This window comes from Plecotus auritus (genome assembly GCF_963455305.1).
Source record: "Plecotus auritus genome assembly, chromosome: 4".
Taxonomy (NCBI): Eukaryota; Metazoa; Chordata; class Mammalia; order Chiroptera; family Vespertilionidae; genus Plecotus; species Plecotus auritus.
Genome location: NC_137775.1, coordinates 97,885,932 through 97,901,231, shown reverse-complemented (window position 1 = coordinate 97,901,231; position 15,300 = coordinate 97,885,932). Strand labels below are relative to the sequence as shown.

At 36.7% G+C, this 15,300-nt stretch overlaps 1 protein-coding gene across 1 annotated transcript in view; it reads right to left on the bottom strand.

The window, feature by feature from the left end:
- Nucleotides 1-15,300, bottom strand: part of SRPK1 (SRSF protein kinase 1) — a 91,688-nt gene that overhangs the window by 46,365 nt on the left and 30,023 nt on the right. The window contains exons 3-6 of the mRNA XM_080664958.1: nucleotides 5,671-5,789; nucleotides 4,042-4,150; nucleotides 1,702-1,789; nucleotides 634-721 (exon numbers count right to left, since the gene is read on the bottom strand). Coding sequence (XP_080521084.1) covers nucleotides 634-721; nucleotides 1,702-1,789; nucleotides 4,042-4,150; nucleotides 5,671-5,789 — 404 coding nt within the window. The remainder of the gene's footprint in view (nucleotides 1-633; nucleotides 722-1,701; nucleotides 1,790-4,041; nucleotides 4,151-5,670; nucleotides 5,790-15,300) is intronic.

The following is a 15,300-nucleotide window of genomic DNA, read 5'->3' as shown; positions in this document are numbered from 1 at the left end:
TAGGCAGTTTTAGACTCTCCAATCCGAGTGAGACACTATCATTTATTCTGAAAAAATCTAATAGGCCTTTATTAACATAGCTGTTACAACCACCTTTCAATTAGTTCACTGCATGTCACTCTGAAATTAACTCATAAAGAAAATCAGCTGAGCTTCCCTCCAACTATAAAATTCTAAGAATCCAGATAAAATCATAAAACAAGTCAGTTTTTTTCATTGATAGTATGTGAACAATAACACCTGTTTAGATTCTAAACATGAAATTACACGCACAACCTCTTCAATGTTTACCCAGAATTTATCATGAAAAATTACTTTCATTAAAATTTCTGTACTGATAAAAATCATAGAACCTCCTCTTAATAATACAAGGCTATTTTCTAAAAAAGTTATTTTCATTTTGGCTTATAATTGGGCTGAAAAGGGGGAAAAGCCTAAAATAACACCCTGAAATATCACAATATATAAAGACAGATATGATTCACATCTGTGGTCAGAAATTTATAATAAAAGAAAGTAATTTTATTTTAGTTTGCCTTCAGAAAAGAGACCAATGCTGTTTATACAAATCTGGTTCCTTTTTTGGGATAGTTAATTCATGATTCATTTTTCAATAGGTTTTAAAAAGGATACGTGTTCCGTTAACTCCTGATATTTTAAAGTCATCTAGCAGTTGAACAACCATTTCTTTATTTGGATCATTAGGGTCTGAATTTCGCACCTATAATGGGGAAGACAGTATTTAGTAAAACAGGAAAGCACTGAAATAAGCCAAATGGCTACCTGCAGCAAATATAACAAAAGATTAATCACTCCAAGAAACAGCAAATTTATGAGAAAAACGTATTAAAATTTTAATAGCTAAAATAAAGAACTTAATTCACAAAAGGAAATGCATCCAAAAAAGGTTATTATACTAAATCGACCATTTTTCTACTCAAAGTACAATTCCCAAAGGTAACCAGGCTACTAGCAATTAAGCTCTGGCAGGATGCATATCAACAATGGCACAACCACATGGTTTATTCAAGCTGATATTTTTGTTCAAAGAAAAACTTTCTCAATGAAGGAAGCAATACAGTAAATTACTTTTGGGCACAAACCTCCTTCTTCTGTCACAGACTGGTACTTTGAAAAGTACTTCCTGGTCTAACATCGTCATCTTAGAAATGAAACATTTAAAGTTCAGAAGAAAGAAAATTATGAGTTGGAGAATATATTGGGATACAGCTGATCCTAAAACCTAAGTTTTCTAACTCTGACTTTAAGCTCCTTCTACTACATTGGAATTTTCTAATAAAACTGAAAGCAAGTTTTCGCTAAATGTACTTAAGTTTCCAAGTGTAAAGTAATTAATACAATGTTTATAACATCTAAAAACATAAAATAGGTATTTAATTATTAGCACAACTTTCCTTTTAACCATAGTAGGAAAGAAAAACATTCTTTGTGCTGACACATAAAACATGTTCAATAAACATTTTATTAGAAAGTTTTTTTCGACGTGTATGAGCATATTCCATCAGTTCCCTACCACATGCACAGAATATATAAATATTGTTGTCTTCCTCTACTTCTTTAAAGATACTGAAACTTTATAGTAAATATTAGTCATGCTAAAGAATTTACACTTTGTATGTCTTAATTCAATAAAACTTTATTTAATACTTTGCAGTTCACATATGATCGAATAATACTCACTGATTTCAGCAACCGGATTTCATCTAGTGCTGTTTCAGTATAATGTTCAGCACTTTTAACTACTTTCATGGCTACAAACTTCTTTCCCCTAAGAAACAAACATAGACAGTTAGGACTAACTGTCCTCCCTTACTTTAGGAAGCTAAGATTTCGATATAATGAGAGGCAGTGACAAAAATACAAATATTGATTTCATTGTTTCCTTGTACTCAAATACAGAGATCACTTGTACTCAGCAATTAACTGGCCAGATTTAATTTATAGAAAGAAAATCTGTTCTTGGGTAATGGCAGTAACTAAACATTTTTTCTAAGTTAAAAATCTACCTTCTTAATGTCTTCCTGAAACCAAGGAAAACCATAAAAAGAGGATGGATAAGGGGAGGAACCCCACCAAATCTGAAGTATCTTGTCTACCTGGCAAAAGCTAAAAGGTTAAAAGGTATAATACTTTCCTATAAGAAGCCAGAAGAAAAAATAGGGTGAAAACAAACTAAAAAAAAAAAGTACATAGATAGCAATTATTGTTCTCATCAAAGATAGGTGGTACACTTTTAGGTAAACAACCCATGATAATTGATTTTTTATGTAGAGAATAGTTTTAGACTGCATGACTGAGCAAATCTGTTACCAAAAGAAAATATAAGAAAATTTCACATAGGGCAGGGGTAAAGAACGTCTAACCTGTGGGCCATTATTTGGTATGGCGCAGCCAAAGCATTAGGGGTGATTTAATGAAATGTTTGACAAAAATAGCAGGCTAATTTTTAAGCTGATAATTTTGTATGGCCCGAGAATGATGTGATAAATATCCAAATGGCTCTCGGCAGAAAAAAAGGGCATCGATTTTCAACTGGTATGCTGCAAGAATTTTTAAAACATGCAATACTTAACTATTTAGTCAGGGGCACTGACCTCTTTCCTCTTAGACTATAACATTAAAAAATGGACAATAGCTGTCCAATGTAAATGCCCTGTCTTGAACCATAAGTATATAGGTCATATAACAGAGTTGCATCTTATTGGTCATGTCACATAATAAGGTTGCATCTGATTGGTTACTTCTTGGTACCAGAAATTCTTATATACAAGTACTAGAGGCCCGGTGCACAAAATTCGTGCATGCGGGAGGGGTGTGGGTCCCTCAGCCCAGCCTACACCCTCTCCAATCTGGGATCCCTCTCACAATCCAGGACTACTGGCTCTTAACTGTTTCTGCCTGCCTGATCACCCCCTAACCTCTCCCCTGCCAGCCTGATCGATGCCTAACTGCTCCCCTGCCGGCCCGATTGTCCCTAACTGCCCTCCCCTGCTGGCCTGGTCACCCCTAACAGCCCTCCCCTGCCAGCCTGGTCATCCCTAACTGTCCTCCCCTGCAGGCCTGGTCACCCCTAATTGCCCTCACTTGCCAGCCTGGTTGCCCCTAACTGCCCGCCCCTGTTGGCCTGGTCGCCCCAACTGCCCTCCCCTGCAGGCCAGGTTCCCTCCACCCCCCAACTGTCCTTCCTTGCAGGACTGGCTGCCCCCAACTACCCTCCTCTGCTGGCCTGGTCACTCCTAACTGCCCTCCCCTGCAGGCCTGATCGCTTCCAACTGCCCTCCCCTGATGGCCATCTTGTGTGTTGGAGTGATGGTCAATTTGCATATTATCTCTTTATTATATAGGATAGGCACCTGGTTTTTATTTTTTTTTTTATTAACACATTTTATTTTATGACTTTATTTTTTTTGTTAATCCTCACCCAAGGATATTTTTCCATTAATTTTTTAGAGAGAGTGGAAAGGAGTGGGAGAGAAGAGAGAGAAAACATCCATGTGAGAGAGATACATCAACCAGTTGCCTCCCACAAGTGCCCTGACCAGGGTTGGGGATCAAGCTTGCAACCAAGGTATGTGCCCTTAATTGGAATTGAACCTGGGACCCTTCAGTCCAAGGGCCAACACTCTATCCACTGAGCAAAACTGGCCAGGACTAGGCACCTGATTTTTAAAAAGTTATTTTGGAGCAAAAGGGTAGGTAATTACTACTATTATACGTTTTTTTGTAAATCAATTTAACTTTACTCTGGTGAGAGAAAAACTACAAATTTACATACCTTACTTTCAGTAATAGTTGCAATGCTTTGAATTTGGGAGTTCTAAGTGCCTTTTGACAATAATTTAATTAATCTTTTGTCTCTAAGGCCTTTTTCACCAGAGGAAAGTCATTTGCCCAAGAACACAAAGATTATCAACAACAAAATTCTGATCAAGAAATCAGTCAGAGTTAAAATGAAGGTGGATCAGCTCTGGAAAATCAGAAACACCTTACTAATTCTTTTGCAGGACCACTAAAACTTACTGAATATCCCATGATAACCACACAGTTGAAAAGTGTCCCCAGCCCAACTTTCGGATCACATGATATCTCCCATTGAATAGATCTCCGATTTTCACAAGATGGTAACCTCCTGGAAGAAATAACAGGAGGGAAACATTCACTTTAGTATGAAAAGGTATCTTATATATCCCATTTTCAACATCTATATACCTTTTATCAAATAAAAATGGTTTCTTTTATGCTATCAATTCAACAGAAGAAAAATTTAAGTCAGCCATACAGTATCATTGAGCTCATGTTACAAAAAAAGATCTTAGAGAATAAAATTAATGATTTAGAGGGAGCAAGTGATGCTTTGTAGACCATTTGCTATTTAAAATAAGTCATCCTCAAACAAAAATTAGGTTATGTATCACAATAGATTTATCTAAACATCTAAATCTATTTATAGTTGCAGTCTCAGGATTTTTTTTTTTTTTTTAAAGAGAGAGATCAATGGATTCCATTTATTTAACTTAAAAACACGCAGGATTTGATTTTCTAAAACAAATATACTACAAAACAACAAAACCCAAGAAGGCCTGAAAAGGCTTCCAACAGTGGCAGGAATCAAGTTATTTTAACATCTATCTTTGCCTGCTGAAAATAAAAGATCCAGGTTTCAGGGGTGGGCAAACTTTTTGACTCAAGGGCCACAATGGGTTCTTAAACTGGACCGGAGGGCCGGAACAAAAGCATGGATGGAGTGTTTGTGTGAACTAATATAAATTCAAAGTAAAGGAGCGGAGGGGAGAGCAAGAGAACCGGATAGAACAGCCGGATCCGGCCCGCAGGCCGTAGTTTGCCCACGGCTGTAGATGGTATGATACATTGTAAGTCCCTACCAAAGAATACTGGAAAGTCTCATAAAGAAATAGAAAAGCTATCAGGCAATCTTAGGACATAGTTTAAGTATATATAATTCCAGTTTAACTTACCTTAGCAATCATCATGAGAAAAAAGTAATAAAAAGGTGTTTTGCAGAAGTCTACATATAAAATCTTATCACTGGTTATTTCTGGGTGATAGCATTAAAGATGTCTTTATTTTCTTTTTGTTTAATATATGTCTGAAGTTTTCTAAGGTAAGTATGCACTATTATTATTTTTTATTTTTATTTTTTTAAAAATATATTTTATTGATATTTTACAGAGAGGAAGGGAGAGGGATAGAGAGCTAGAAACATGGATGAGAGAGAAACATCGATCAGCTGCCTCCTTCACACCTCCCATTGGGGATGTGCCTGCAACCAAGGTACATGCCCTTGACCAGAATCGAACCCGGGACCCCTCAGTCTGCAGGCCGACACTCTATCCACTGAGCCAAACTGGTTTCGGCTGCACTATTATTTTTAAGGCGAATAAAAGATAAAAACAGATATAATATAAAAATGATAAATTGAGTCAAACTAAGAGGAAATACTCTTTCCTATATTTAAAGAAAGAAAAATGCAGACACCTCTAATACTTTCAACAATAAAGGGAAATTTGTTAAAGATACAGTAAGCAGAAAAAAGCATCAAAACTTTACACTGATTGAGCAAACATTCAAATGAGAAAATGAATATACGTGGATCATGTCTTACTTAGTCTTACTTGTAGAAAGTCTTACCTTTACAATAATCATTGGGATCTTCCTGCTCATCATCATCAGACCCCAGAATCTCCTCTTCCTGTTCTGGTGGATCACTCTCAGAGTGGGGAGCAGAGCCTCGGTGCTGAGTTTCAGATCTAAGAAATAATACAAACATGTTCAATCTAAATGGACAGAAGAAAATGGGACTTTAAGAAAATATCATTATCAAAATGTCCTCCCTCTACTTAACAGATAATATAACAGAATATTATCTAATGGCAGCTTAGGAAAACATTAGCTATCTCTTTACCTCAGGTTATTAAAGTATCACTTTTTAAAAAGTCAGTACATGATTAAATAAATCTGAAAAATAATACAGAGTGGGGCAAGAGTAAGTTTACAGTTGTGAGAACATGAAACATAAGAGTTTATTCTTGTATTATTATTTATAAATTACTGTATTTTCCATACAAACAACTATAAATAGCCGTGGGCAAACTACCACCCGCGGGCCGGATTCGGCCCGTTCGGCTGTTCTATCCGTTAGGCTGTTCTATCCGGCCCGCGTAGCAGAAAGAGCGGAGGGTTCTCTTGCTCTCCCCTCCGCTCCTTCACCAGCAGCAGTGTTAACATGGCAACGTCGGGAAACACGGCCACAGCTCCTTCTTCTGAGTGGGCGGATTTATATCCGCCCATTCAGTAGAAGGAACAACCTCTCAATCTTCCAGAGGCTCCTTGTAATGCCCGCGGACGCGTCTCCCGACATCACCCTGGGAATTCGTAGACACGTTATCATGGTGATGTAGGGAGACACGCCCCTAGAGAGCAAAGTATCAGAGCACAGTTTGAAATGAATAAAACTATTGAAATAATTAAAAAAAAAGACCGTACCCTTTTATGTAATGATGTTTACTTTGAATTTATATTAGTTCACACAAACACTCCATCCATGCTTTTGTCCAGCCCTCCGGTCCAGTTTAAGAACCCATTGTGGCCCTCGAGTCAAAAAGTTTGCCCACCCCTGACTATAAACCTACTTTTGCCACACCCTGTATATAAAGGAAAAATACTTGAATCATAATATCCAAACATAATTGCTGATAAAAACTATTAGATTTTCTTCCAGGTACTTCGCTGTATTTTTAATAACTGTTTTGTTTTGTTTTAATCCTCACCCAAGGATATGTTTGAGAGAAGGGGAGAGAGGTTGGGAGGGAGGGAAGGCAGAGAAAGGGGAAGGGGGAGGGGGAGAGAGAGAGAAAAAGAGAAAGAGAGAGAAACATTGACTGGTTGGTTGCCTCCCACAAGCAACCCAACTGGAGATCAACCCACAGGCACCAGAAATCAAACATGACACCTTTTGGTGCACGAGATGACACTCTAACCAACCGAGCTACATGGCCAGGGATATTTTGCTATATTTTTAGGGGAAAAATGTGCCCAGCACATTGAGCAGCAACCCATGAACCAAGAAGTTACAGGCTGATTCTGGTCAGGACACATGCCCAAGTTGTTTACAGGAGGCAATCAATATTTCTCTGTCATCGATGTTTCTATCTCTCTATTCCTCTCCCTTCCTCTCTAAAATCAATAAAAACATATTTTAAAAATATATATACTTGTAATTATATACTATCTAAAAATTTTGTATTCTGCTTTTCCTACTACATTGTAAACTTTTTTCTTCATTTCTATGCAATCTCTTTAGAAGTATCACCACTTAATTTGCACATTCTGTTCGAATGCACATTTAACTTGTTTCTAGTTTTTCACTACTAAAAATAAAGCTGTGGAATATTTTGGATAACCTTTATTCTGTATTTAGAATTATTTCCCTAATGTCAAACTATCAGATAAGGACAGAAATATTCTCCCTAGTTATAAAAATAACATGTTAAATGTAGAGAAATTGGAAAGAAATTATTTTGTTTTATAACAAATCTGCTCTGAACAAATGAACATTTTGGACGATTTCCTTTCAATCTGTGGCCAGGAATGATTTATGGGATAATGTAGTATGACTTTTCTAAAAGGGCTAGTTATATCTACAGCCACATATGGGCTTTTGGTATTTAAGTATTGCCAAGTTCAGAAAACTTAGCTTATTTGATAGGCAAAAATAATATCTCATTTTGTAATGCATTAAAAATTTTTATTGATTCCTTTCTCCACATGCCATCAATTAGTTATATTTAAATTTTTGTGTGCTGAGAAGTTTAGGAGACAGAAAGATTTGAATTTACATTCAGGCTTTAACACATACTAGCTCCCTGCTTTATAAAAAGGTTTACACAAAAGAAGCAGAGTAGATAATATTTCTTTTAGTAGTTGTAGTTCCCGTTCCTCAGTATTTTATTTACTTTTTCATCAACCTGTTTGATCAGACTGTTTTTCTAAAAGATTTAATAAAACAGAAAACAAAGAGCAATAATCTAAGCAAAACCACTTATATGGGTTATTGAAACTTAAGAAAATACCTCAGAGCAAGCATGACTAATGATTCAGATTTAGATATTTGGTGGCCATTCCAATCTACCTCAATTTTTGTTACTTTTTTTTGGTCTCCCAGGATTAGAAAAGTAGCTATAAAACTGCATGATTCAGCTCTACCTGGCATTGTTCAGTGATTAGAACATGGGCTACACACTGGAGGATCTTGGGTTCAATTCCTGGTCAAGGGCATGTATGGGAGACAACCAATCCATGTGTCTCTCTGACAAAAAAAATCCATAGAAAAAATATCCTGGGCCCAGCTAAGCGATTGAGCATCGACCTATGAACCAGGAGGTCACGGTCCCATTCCCTGTCAGGGCACATGCCCGGATTGTGGGCTCGATCCCCAGTGTGGGGCATGCAGAAGGCAGCCAACCAGTGATTCTCTTTCATCATTGATGTTTCTATCTCTCTCCCTCTCTGAAATTAATAAAAATATATTTAAAAACAAAAACACATCCTGGGGTAAGGCTTAAAACAAACAAGTAAACAAACAAACAAGTAAACAGACAAAAAAAAGCACACCCTGCTTGATTCAAGTGTTGTTCACTCTTAGTGAAAACATGTCTTTGGGAAACTTATTTAGTAAGGAACTACTACCACTTTCCTAAATAAAAATGAGTCTGAATGAACATCCTCAAATTTAAGACTAAGATAGATTTCTAAAACAGATCCTCTGATTTCAAACTCGTTGCCTTTTAGAATTAAAATTTGATTGTAAGAAGAATTACAATTTTGAACATTTTGAAAAGCAGTAAAATATAAGTAGTGAAAACCAGATATGAAAAATGTTGGAATATGAGAATTTTACAAGTATGATGAGAGTAGTAATGTTAAAAAATTATTTTTTTAAAGATTTGAAACATTTTTTGAAGCAAAAAGAATTTTATTCTTTTATTGACCTGTTCTGTTGGTTTTTAGCTATAAAAGTGAACACTTAAATATCAGACTCAGTTAAATGGTTCAAAACTGAATTATAAATTGCAAGTTGCAGTGTGAAATACTATTATGTCTCCAACCCTGCCATGCATTAGTACAAAAGAAAATCTTTTTTATTCTAAACAGATAAAACAGATTACCTAAGGGGGAGGGGAGCATCTTACTTTTAAAATTTAATTAAAAACATACTTAATATATAAGTATTAATTTTTAGTCTTTCATTTGCGCAGCCCATATTTACCAGTAACTTCTGAAGACTGAGTGCAGGGGAGGTAAATTTATTAAGATCTCTCATTTTACCCATCCCTTACTGCCAGTCTGGGTATAAATTGCTGTTGTCTTCTAGCTTTCTCTGGTACAGTTGACAAATCCAATCAAATGCCTTCTGATTTCCCAGCCTCGAAAAAAGGGTGCTTTTTTTTTTTTTTTTAAGGATCTTCTCTTTAATCCCTATATTCTGAAATTTCCTGAATGGCTTGCTTTTTAGTAAAAATCCATCTTGTTAAGTATGTCTATTTACTTGCAAACTAAAGATTCATTCAATTCTGATAAAAATTTCTTGTATTTCCCTGAAAATTTAATTTTCTTCATTTCATCTACTCTCTCTGGACTTATTCTCTCAGGTACTGGACCTGAACCCTCTGTCCTACTTCATCGATTTCCTTTTTTTCTTTTTTTTTTTTAAAAATATATTTTTATTGATTTTATACAGAGAGGAAGGGAGAGGGATAGAGAGTTAGAAACATCGATCAGCTGCCTCCTGCACGCCCCCTACTGGGGATGTGCCCGCAACCAAGGTACATGCCCTCCACCGGAATCGAACCTGGGATCCTTGAGTCCGCAGGCCGACGCTCTATCCACTGAGCCAAACCGGTTTTGGATTGATTTCTTATGTTTTCTCTTATTTTCTATCTCTTTAGGATTTTTATTTTTGGTTTACTTTCTAGACTGATCTTCCTAACTCGTGTTGCCTTTTAAATTTCAACCAATTTTTAATTTCCCAAAATTATTTTTGATTTTGAATATTACTTTTTGTGAGATTCCTGCAGTGTTCCAGTGATGTACCATCTTCTTTTATCTTAAGGATACAATTTAGTTTTAAGTTTCTTTCTCTGCTTCGCTTTGTTTTAGCTTTCTCAAACTGCTCATGTTTAACTAATGCTACATTAAGGATATCAAACAACTGAAAAAGGACTTTGTCAAAAAAAGACAAAACAAAAATTTAGAGACAGTTATTATTAGACATGAGGGTGATAAGATGATGACATCATTAAAGCATTAAAAAATCACTGCAACTTTGATGGGTGTTAAAAGTAGCATAAAAGAAAAATCAATGCTACAGAAAGAAATTCCAACTTATTAACATTAGGCACTAAAAACTTCTTCCTTGAACAAAAACAGGAGTTCTAAAATATTTCAGTCTGTTCCTTTAAACTCTTCATACTTATTTCATGTCTAAGGCATATGCTCTCCATATTCAGAAGAAAAAATTGCCAAGCTCTCAAAAGTGTATAAAATTTAACTCAGTACTATCTATAAAATCTATATATATAAAAAGCTAATATGCTAATTGTCCATTTGACTGGTTGCTATGATGCACACTGACCATCAGGAGGCAGACACTCAATGCAGGTGCTGCCTTGACGCACACTGGCCATTGACAAAGAAATGGCACCACGGACCTAGTGCTGACAAAGCAACACTCAGCTTCCCCCAAGTGGGACACAGGACCCACCACCACCCCAGAGCACATTAATTATTAAACATTGATATGTTGTCCATTTTGTTTTATATTAGGAGTCAAATAATTAATCTACACCAAATCACAGCCAATGCTGCCGAGACCCCATAGTGCAAAATCTGGCCCACAGCTCAGCCCATCAACGGTTAGCTGTGGGCGCCGGATAATGACATCATATAGCAACGCCCAGCTTCTTCTCCCTAGTGACCAAGCCTCCTTGGAGTTTCTTCAGCCCAGGAACACAACTTGCTTTATAGCCTGGTACAAACATTTTACACTTTAACCAAATGTCTGTGAAGCGTTTTCCCATGCCTTATCTCATTTGATCCTCACAGAAGTCCTGGAGTAGGTAGACAGGAGATTCGGTAGAATCCTATTTTCTTTTCATTAACCAGAAAATGGAGATTTAGAAAGTTTAGAAACTTGACCCGACTGAAAAGAAGTAAGAAATGGTGGACCTTGAAAATGAAATTCAGGTTTTCTCACTGTGCAGAATATAGTCTGTTGTAGTTAAATATTTTACCCTTTGTTCTCCCTGCATGATCTACAATAATAATCTGCTTCGTGTTGATATTTACTGCTGTGTTGCTGACAATTACCTGAAAGAGAAGTTGGGGTGCTTCACTAGGCTGGAAAAAGTTTAGCTAAATCAGAAAGCAGGTGTAATTAAGCAAGTTTATTCTATATCTATAAAAGTATAAGTTGACTCGCACATGCGCGATACATATAAAGCTCTCACCGGCACCAATCGCACGCGTGTGTTTCAACCTGTCATTGTTGATTGTGAATTTGGTTGACATTTCTATTATAGAGAAAGGGTGAATAATGATATTAAAATATTTCTTCTAATTAATTTCCTTCCAATGTGCACAAGTCCGTGCACCGGGCCACTAGTCTAACATAAAACAAAAAGCAAAAGTCTGGGAGGAAGGCAGAAAGCACTATAAAAGCTATGTCAAACCAGACTTGACATAGAAACTCTACAGAGTGGTGAACAGAGAGGTGATAAAAGCCAAACTGGAGCATTTCCTCTTATTTCTATGGATCCTTTCACTCAGATTCCATTTCTGGTATAACCCTCACTCCTAACCATCCTTCACCTCAATCACTAGTTAGCCAAATAAACAGTAAAACCAAAATACCAAATAAAAATTTACTCAGTCTTTTGCAGACAAATCTATATATATAAAAGCCTAAGCAACCGAATGACTAGAATGACCAAGACAACCGATCAACCAGTTGCTATGATGCACACTGACCACAAGAGGGCAGACACTCAATGCAGGAGCTGCCCCTGGGTGGTCAGTGCACTCCACAGCCAACCTCCCATGGCTGGCCAACCTCCTGAGGCCCCTCCTCCCAGCCGGCCAGCCCCCGACTGGCCCCAATCGGGGCGGGCTCGGCCAGCCCACCTCCCGTGGCCCTTCCCCCAGGCCAGCCAACCTCCTGTGACCCCTCCTCTGGTAGCCCATAGGCTAACCTCCTGTGGCCCCTCCCCCTAGCTGGCCTGGTCCGATGGATCCTGATTGCTGGCCAGGCTGAGGGACTCCACCCGTGCACGAATTTGTGCACCGGGCCTCTAGTATATTCATAATCACCATGAAGAATATGCTAAGTATGAATTTTCACTTACACATTTCATAAATTTATCTATTCAAACTAGAGGCCTGGCCTGCGGAGATAGGGCCAAAACCGGCTCTCCAACATCCCCTGAAGGGTCCCAAATTGCGAGAGGGCAGTTCTCTCTCGGGTGATGCACCTGGGAATCGGGATCCCTCCTCTCTGGTTCCGGGGGCATCACCCAAGAACCGCAGCTGCCAAGTCACTGCAGCTTGGCAGCTCCTGCATTGAGCATCTGCCCCATGGAGGTCAGTGCACGTCATAACTACCGGTCGCATACATATACATATGTATGTATATACATATATATATATACATATAAATATGTATCGATTAGTTACATGAGCATCCTCATTTAAAAATAAGAGTCTATTACTGACTCAATAAATTGCTTTATAACCTAGTAGTGGACTAGATCTGAAGAAATTAGTAAGATATAATTCACATGATAAATTCACCAATCTGAAGTTTATAATTCAGTGGTTTTAGTACATATGCAGAGTTGTGCAGGCATAGCACAATCTAAACTTAGAACATTTTCATCACCCCCATGAAAGGCCCAAACCCATTAGCTTTAATCACCCTTATACCATTCCCCCAGATTCTGGAAACTACTAGTCTACTTCCTGTTTATATGACTTTGCCTATTCTGGACATTTCATGTAAATGGCACTTCGTAGTCTTTTGAAATGGACTTCTTTCAATTAACACAATGTTTTTGAGGTTCATCCATTTTGTAGGATGTATGCAGTAGTTTGTTCCTTTTTATGGCTGAATAATATTCCATTATATAAATATATTACATTTTACTTATTCATTATTCAGTTCTGATGGACATTTGGGTTGATTACACTTTTTGGCTTTTACAAATGCCCTACAAGAAGTATGTACAATCATGTTTGTAAAAACACACACACACACACACACACACACAACCCCACAAAAACACACCAGGAAATAAATGTCCATCAAGAGGAGAATGCATAACGTACAGTATTCTGACACAATGAAATATTATACCTAACAGTGAAAATTAATGAGCAACATGCATCAGTATGAATGAATTGCACAAACATAAGATGAAGTAAAAATAGCAAGTTGCAGAATATATAAAATATATCACTTCAACCAAATTATAAAAAAATACAAAATGGCCAATATAGTTAAAATACTAAGAAATACAGAATTTCAAGTAGATAAATAATTGCTGGAGACCTAATACATAATACAGTGATTGCAAACAACAAAATTGTATTACAAACATTAAATTTTCTAAGAGGCTAGATCTTAATTGTTCCCACACTAGAAGAAATACTAATTATGTGCCCCAACAGAGATGTTAACTATTGTCTACAATGGCCATCATATTGTAATATAAATGTATCAAATAAGTATGTTGCACACTTTAAACTTATAATTATTATATGTTATATCTCGAAAAAGTAAGCTGAGTTTTTTTAGAGAGTGTGGAAGGGAGGGAGGGAGAGAAATATTGATTGGTTACCTCCCACCCACCCCAACTGGGGCCTGGGAATGAACCTGCAACCCACGTACGTACCCTTGACTAGGAATTGAACCAATGACCCTTCTGAGCCGACACTCTACCACTGAGCAACACTGGTCAGGGCAAGATTTTATTTCTTAAGCTGAGTAAAGGCTATCATTTTATCATTTACTTATTTTATTACTCAACATTTTATTATTTAGTCTTTTCTGTATATATAAAATCTTTTATTTAAAAAATATTGGCTACGATTACTTTCAGGTTCAAGTATGAATTCAATGCATGGCTTGTATTGAAATTTTGGCTTGTAGAGATTTTGCTAAGACATATCCCACAGTTAGGAATCTTATTGACCTTATCCATGAAGTTATCAGAGTTAATCATGATATTATAAAATGCAAATGGGGGGGTGCAGGAGATTCAACTGCATGCTTTAATTCATGTAAAAAATCTGTACCTTCACAATAATTTTCTATAAGTTACATGTCTGTTTTATGGAGAATAAACAGTTCTAATAAATAAAAGTTGTAGAGAATTTAAATAACAAGCTTGATCTAAATTGGTATATTTGTATGTATAACTTTATATCCATTCTTTCCAAACACAAGAGAGGGGAAAAGTCCCCAAATTGGGTATATTATAGAATAAAATAAAAATATCTTAGCAGATCTTGTTTTAAAGAGGAAATGAAATTTTAAATTTCAAAGTACTTAGAAATGAGTGCATTACATGTTAAAATCTGTGATCTACTCAGTTTTACTCAAAAGAAAATTTATAACTGTATATGCCAACTAGAAAACAAGAAAAGGTGCTATTTATTACATGAACAAATAATGAACTAGAAACAAAAAAGGAATATAAATTTTAAAATTCCAAATGAAAAGTTAATTGAGAAAGATTAATAAAATAGACCAGCCTCTTCCAAAACAAATTTTCTTTTTTTAAAAACCCCACAAGGATACAAGTCATAGAGATTAAAAAAATTGAAGACTTATTCCCAACAAAGGAAACAAATCCAGACAGTTACAAAGTAATAATACTTTTAAAGTGAAATGTTGCTACATTTTCAAAGAAGGTTTAATTTGGTAGTTCTCTTTTTATGAACTGTTCCAGTGCATCTGAAGAGTCGAACAAGGCTGCCCTGCCAAGTGTGGCTCAGTGATTGAGCATCAACCCATGAATGAAGAGGTTATTAGTTGATTCCCGGTCTGGGTACATGCCCGGGTTGTGGGCTTGGTCCCCAGCCGATCAGTGATTCTCTGTCATCACTGATGTTTCCTTCTCTCTCTCTCTCTCTCTCTCTCTCTCTCTCTCTCTCTCTCTCTCTCTCTCTCTCTCTCTCTCTCCCCCCCTTCCTCTCTGAAATCAA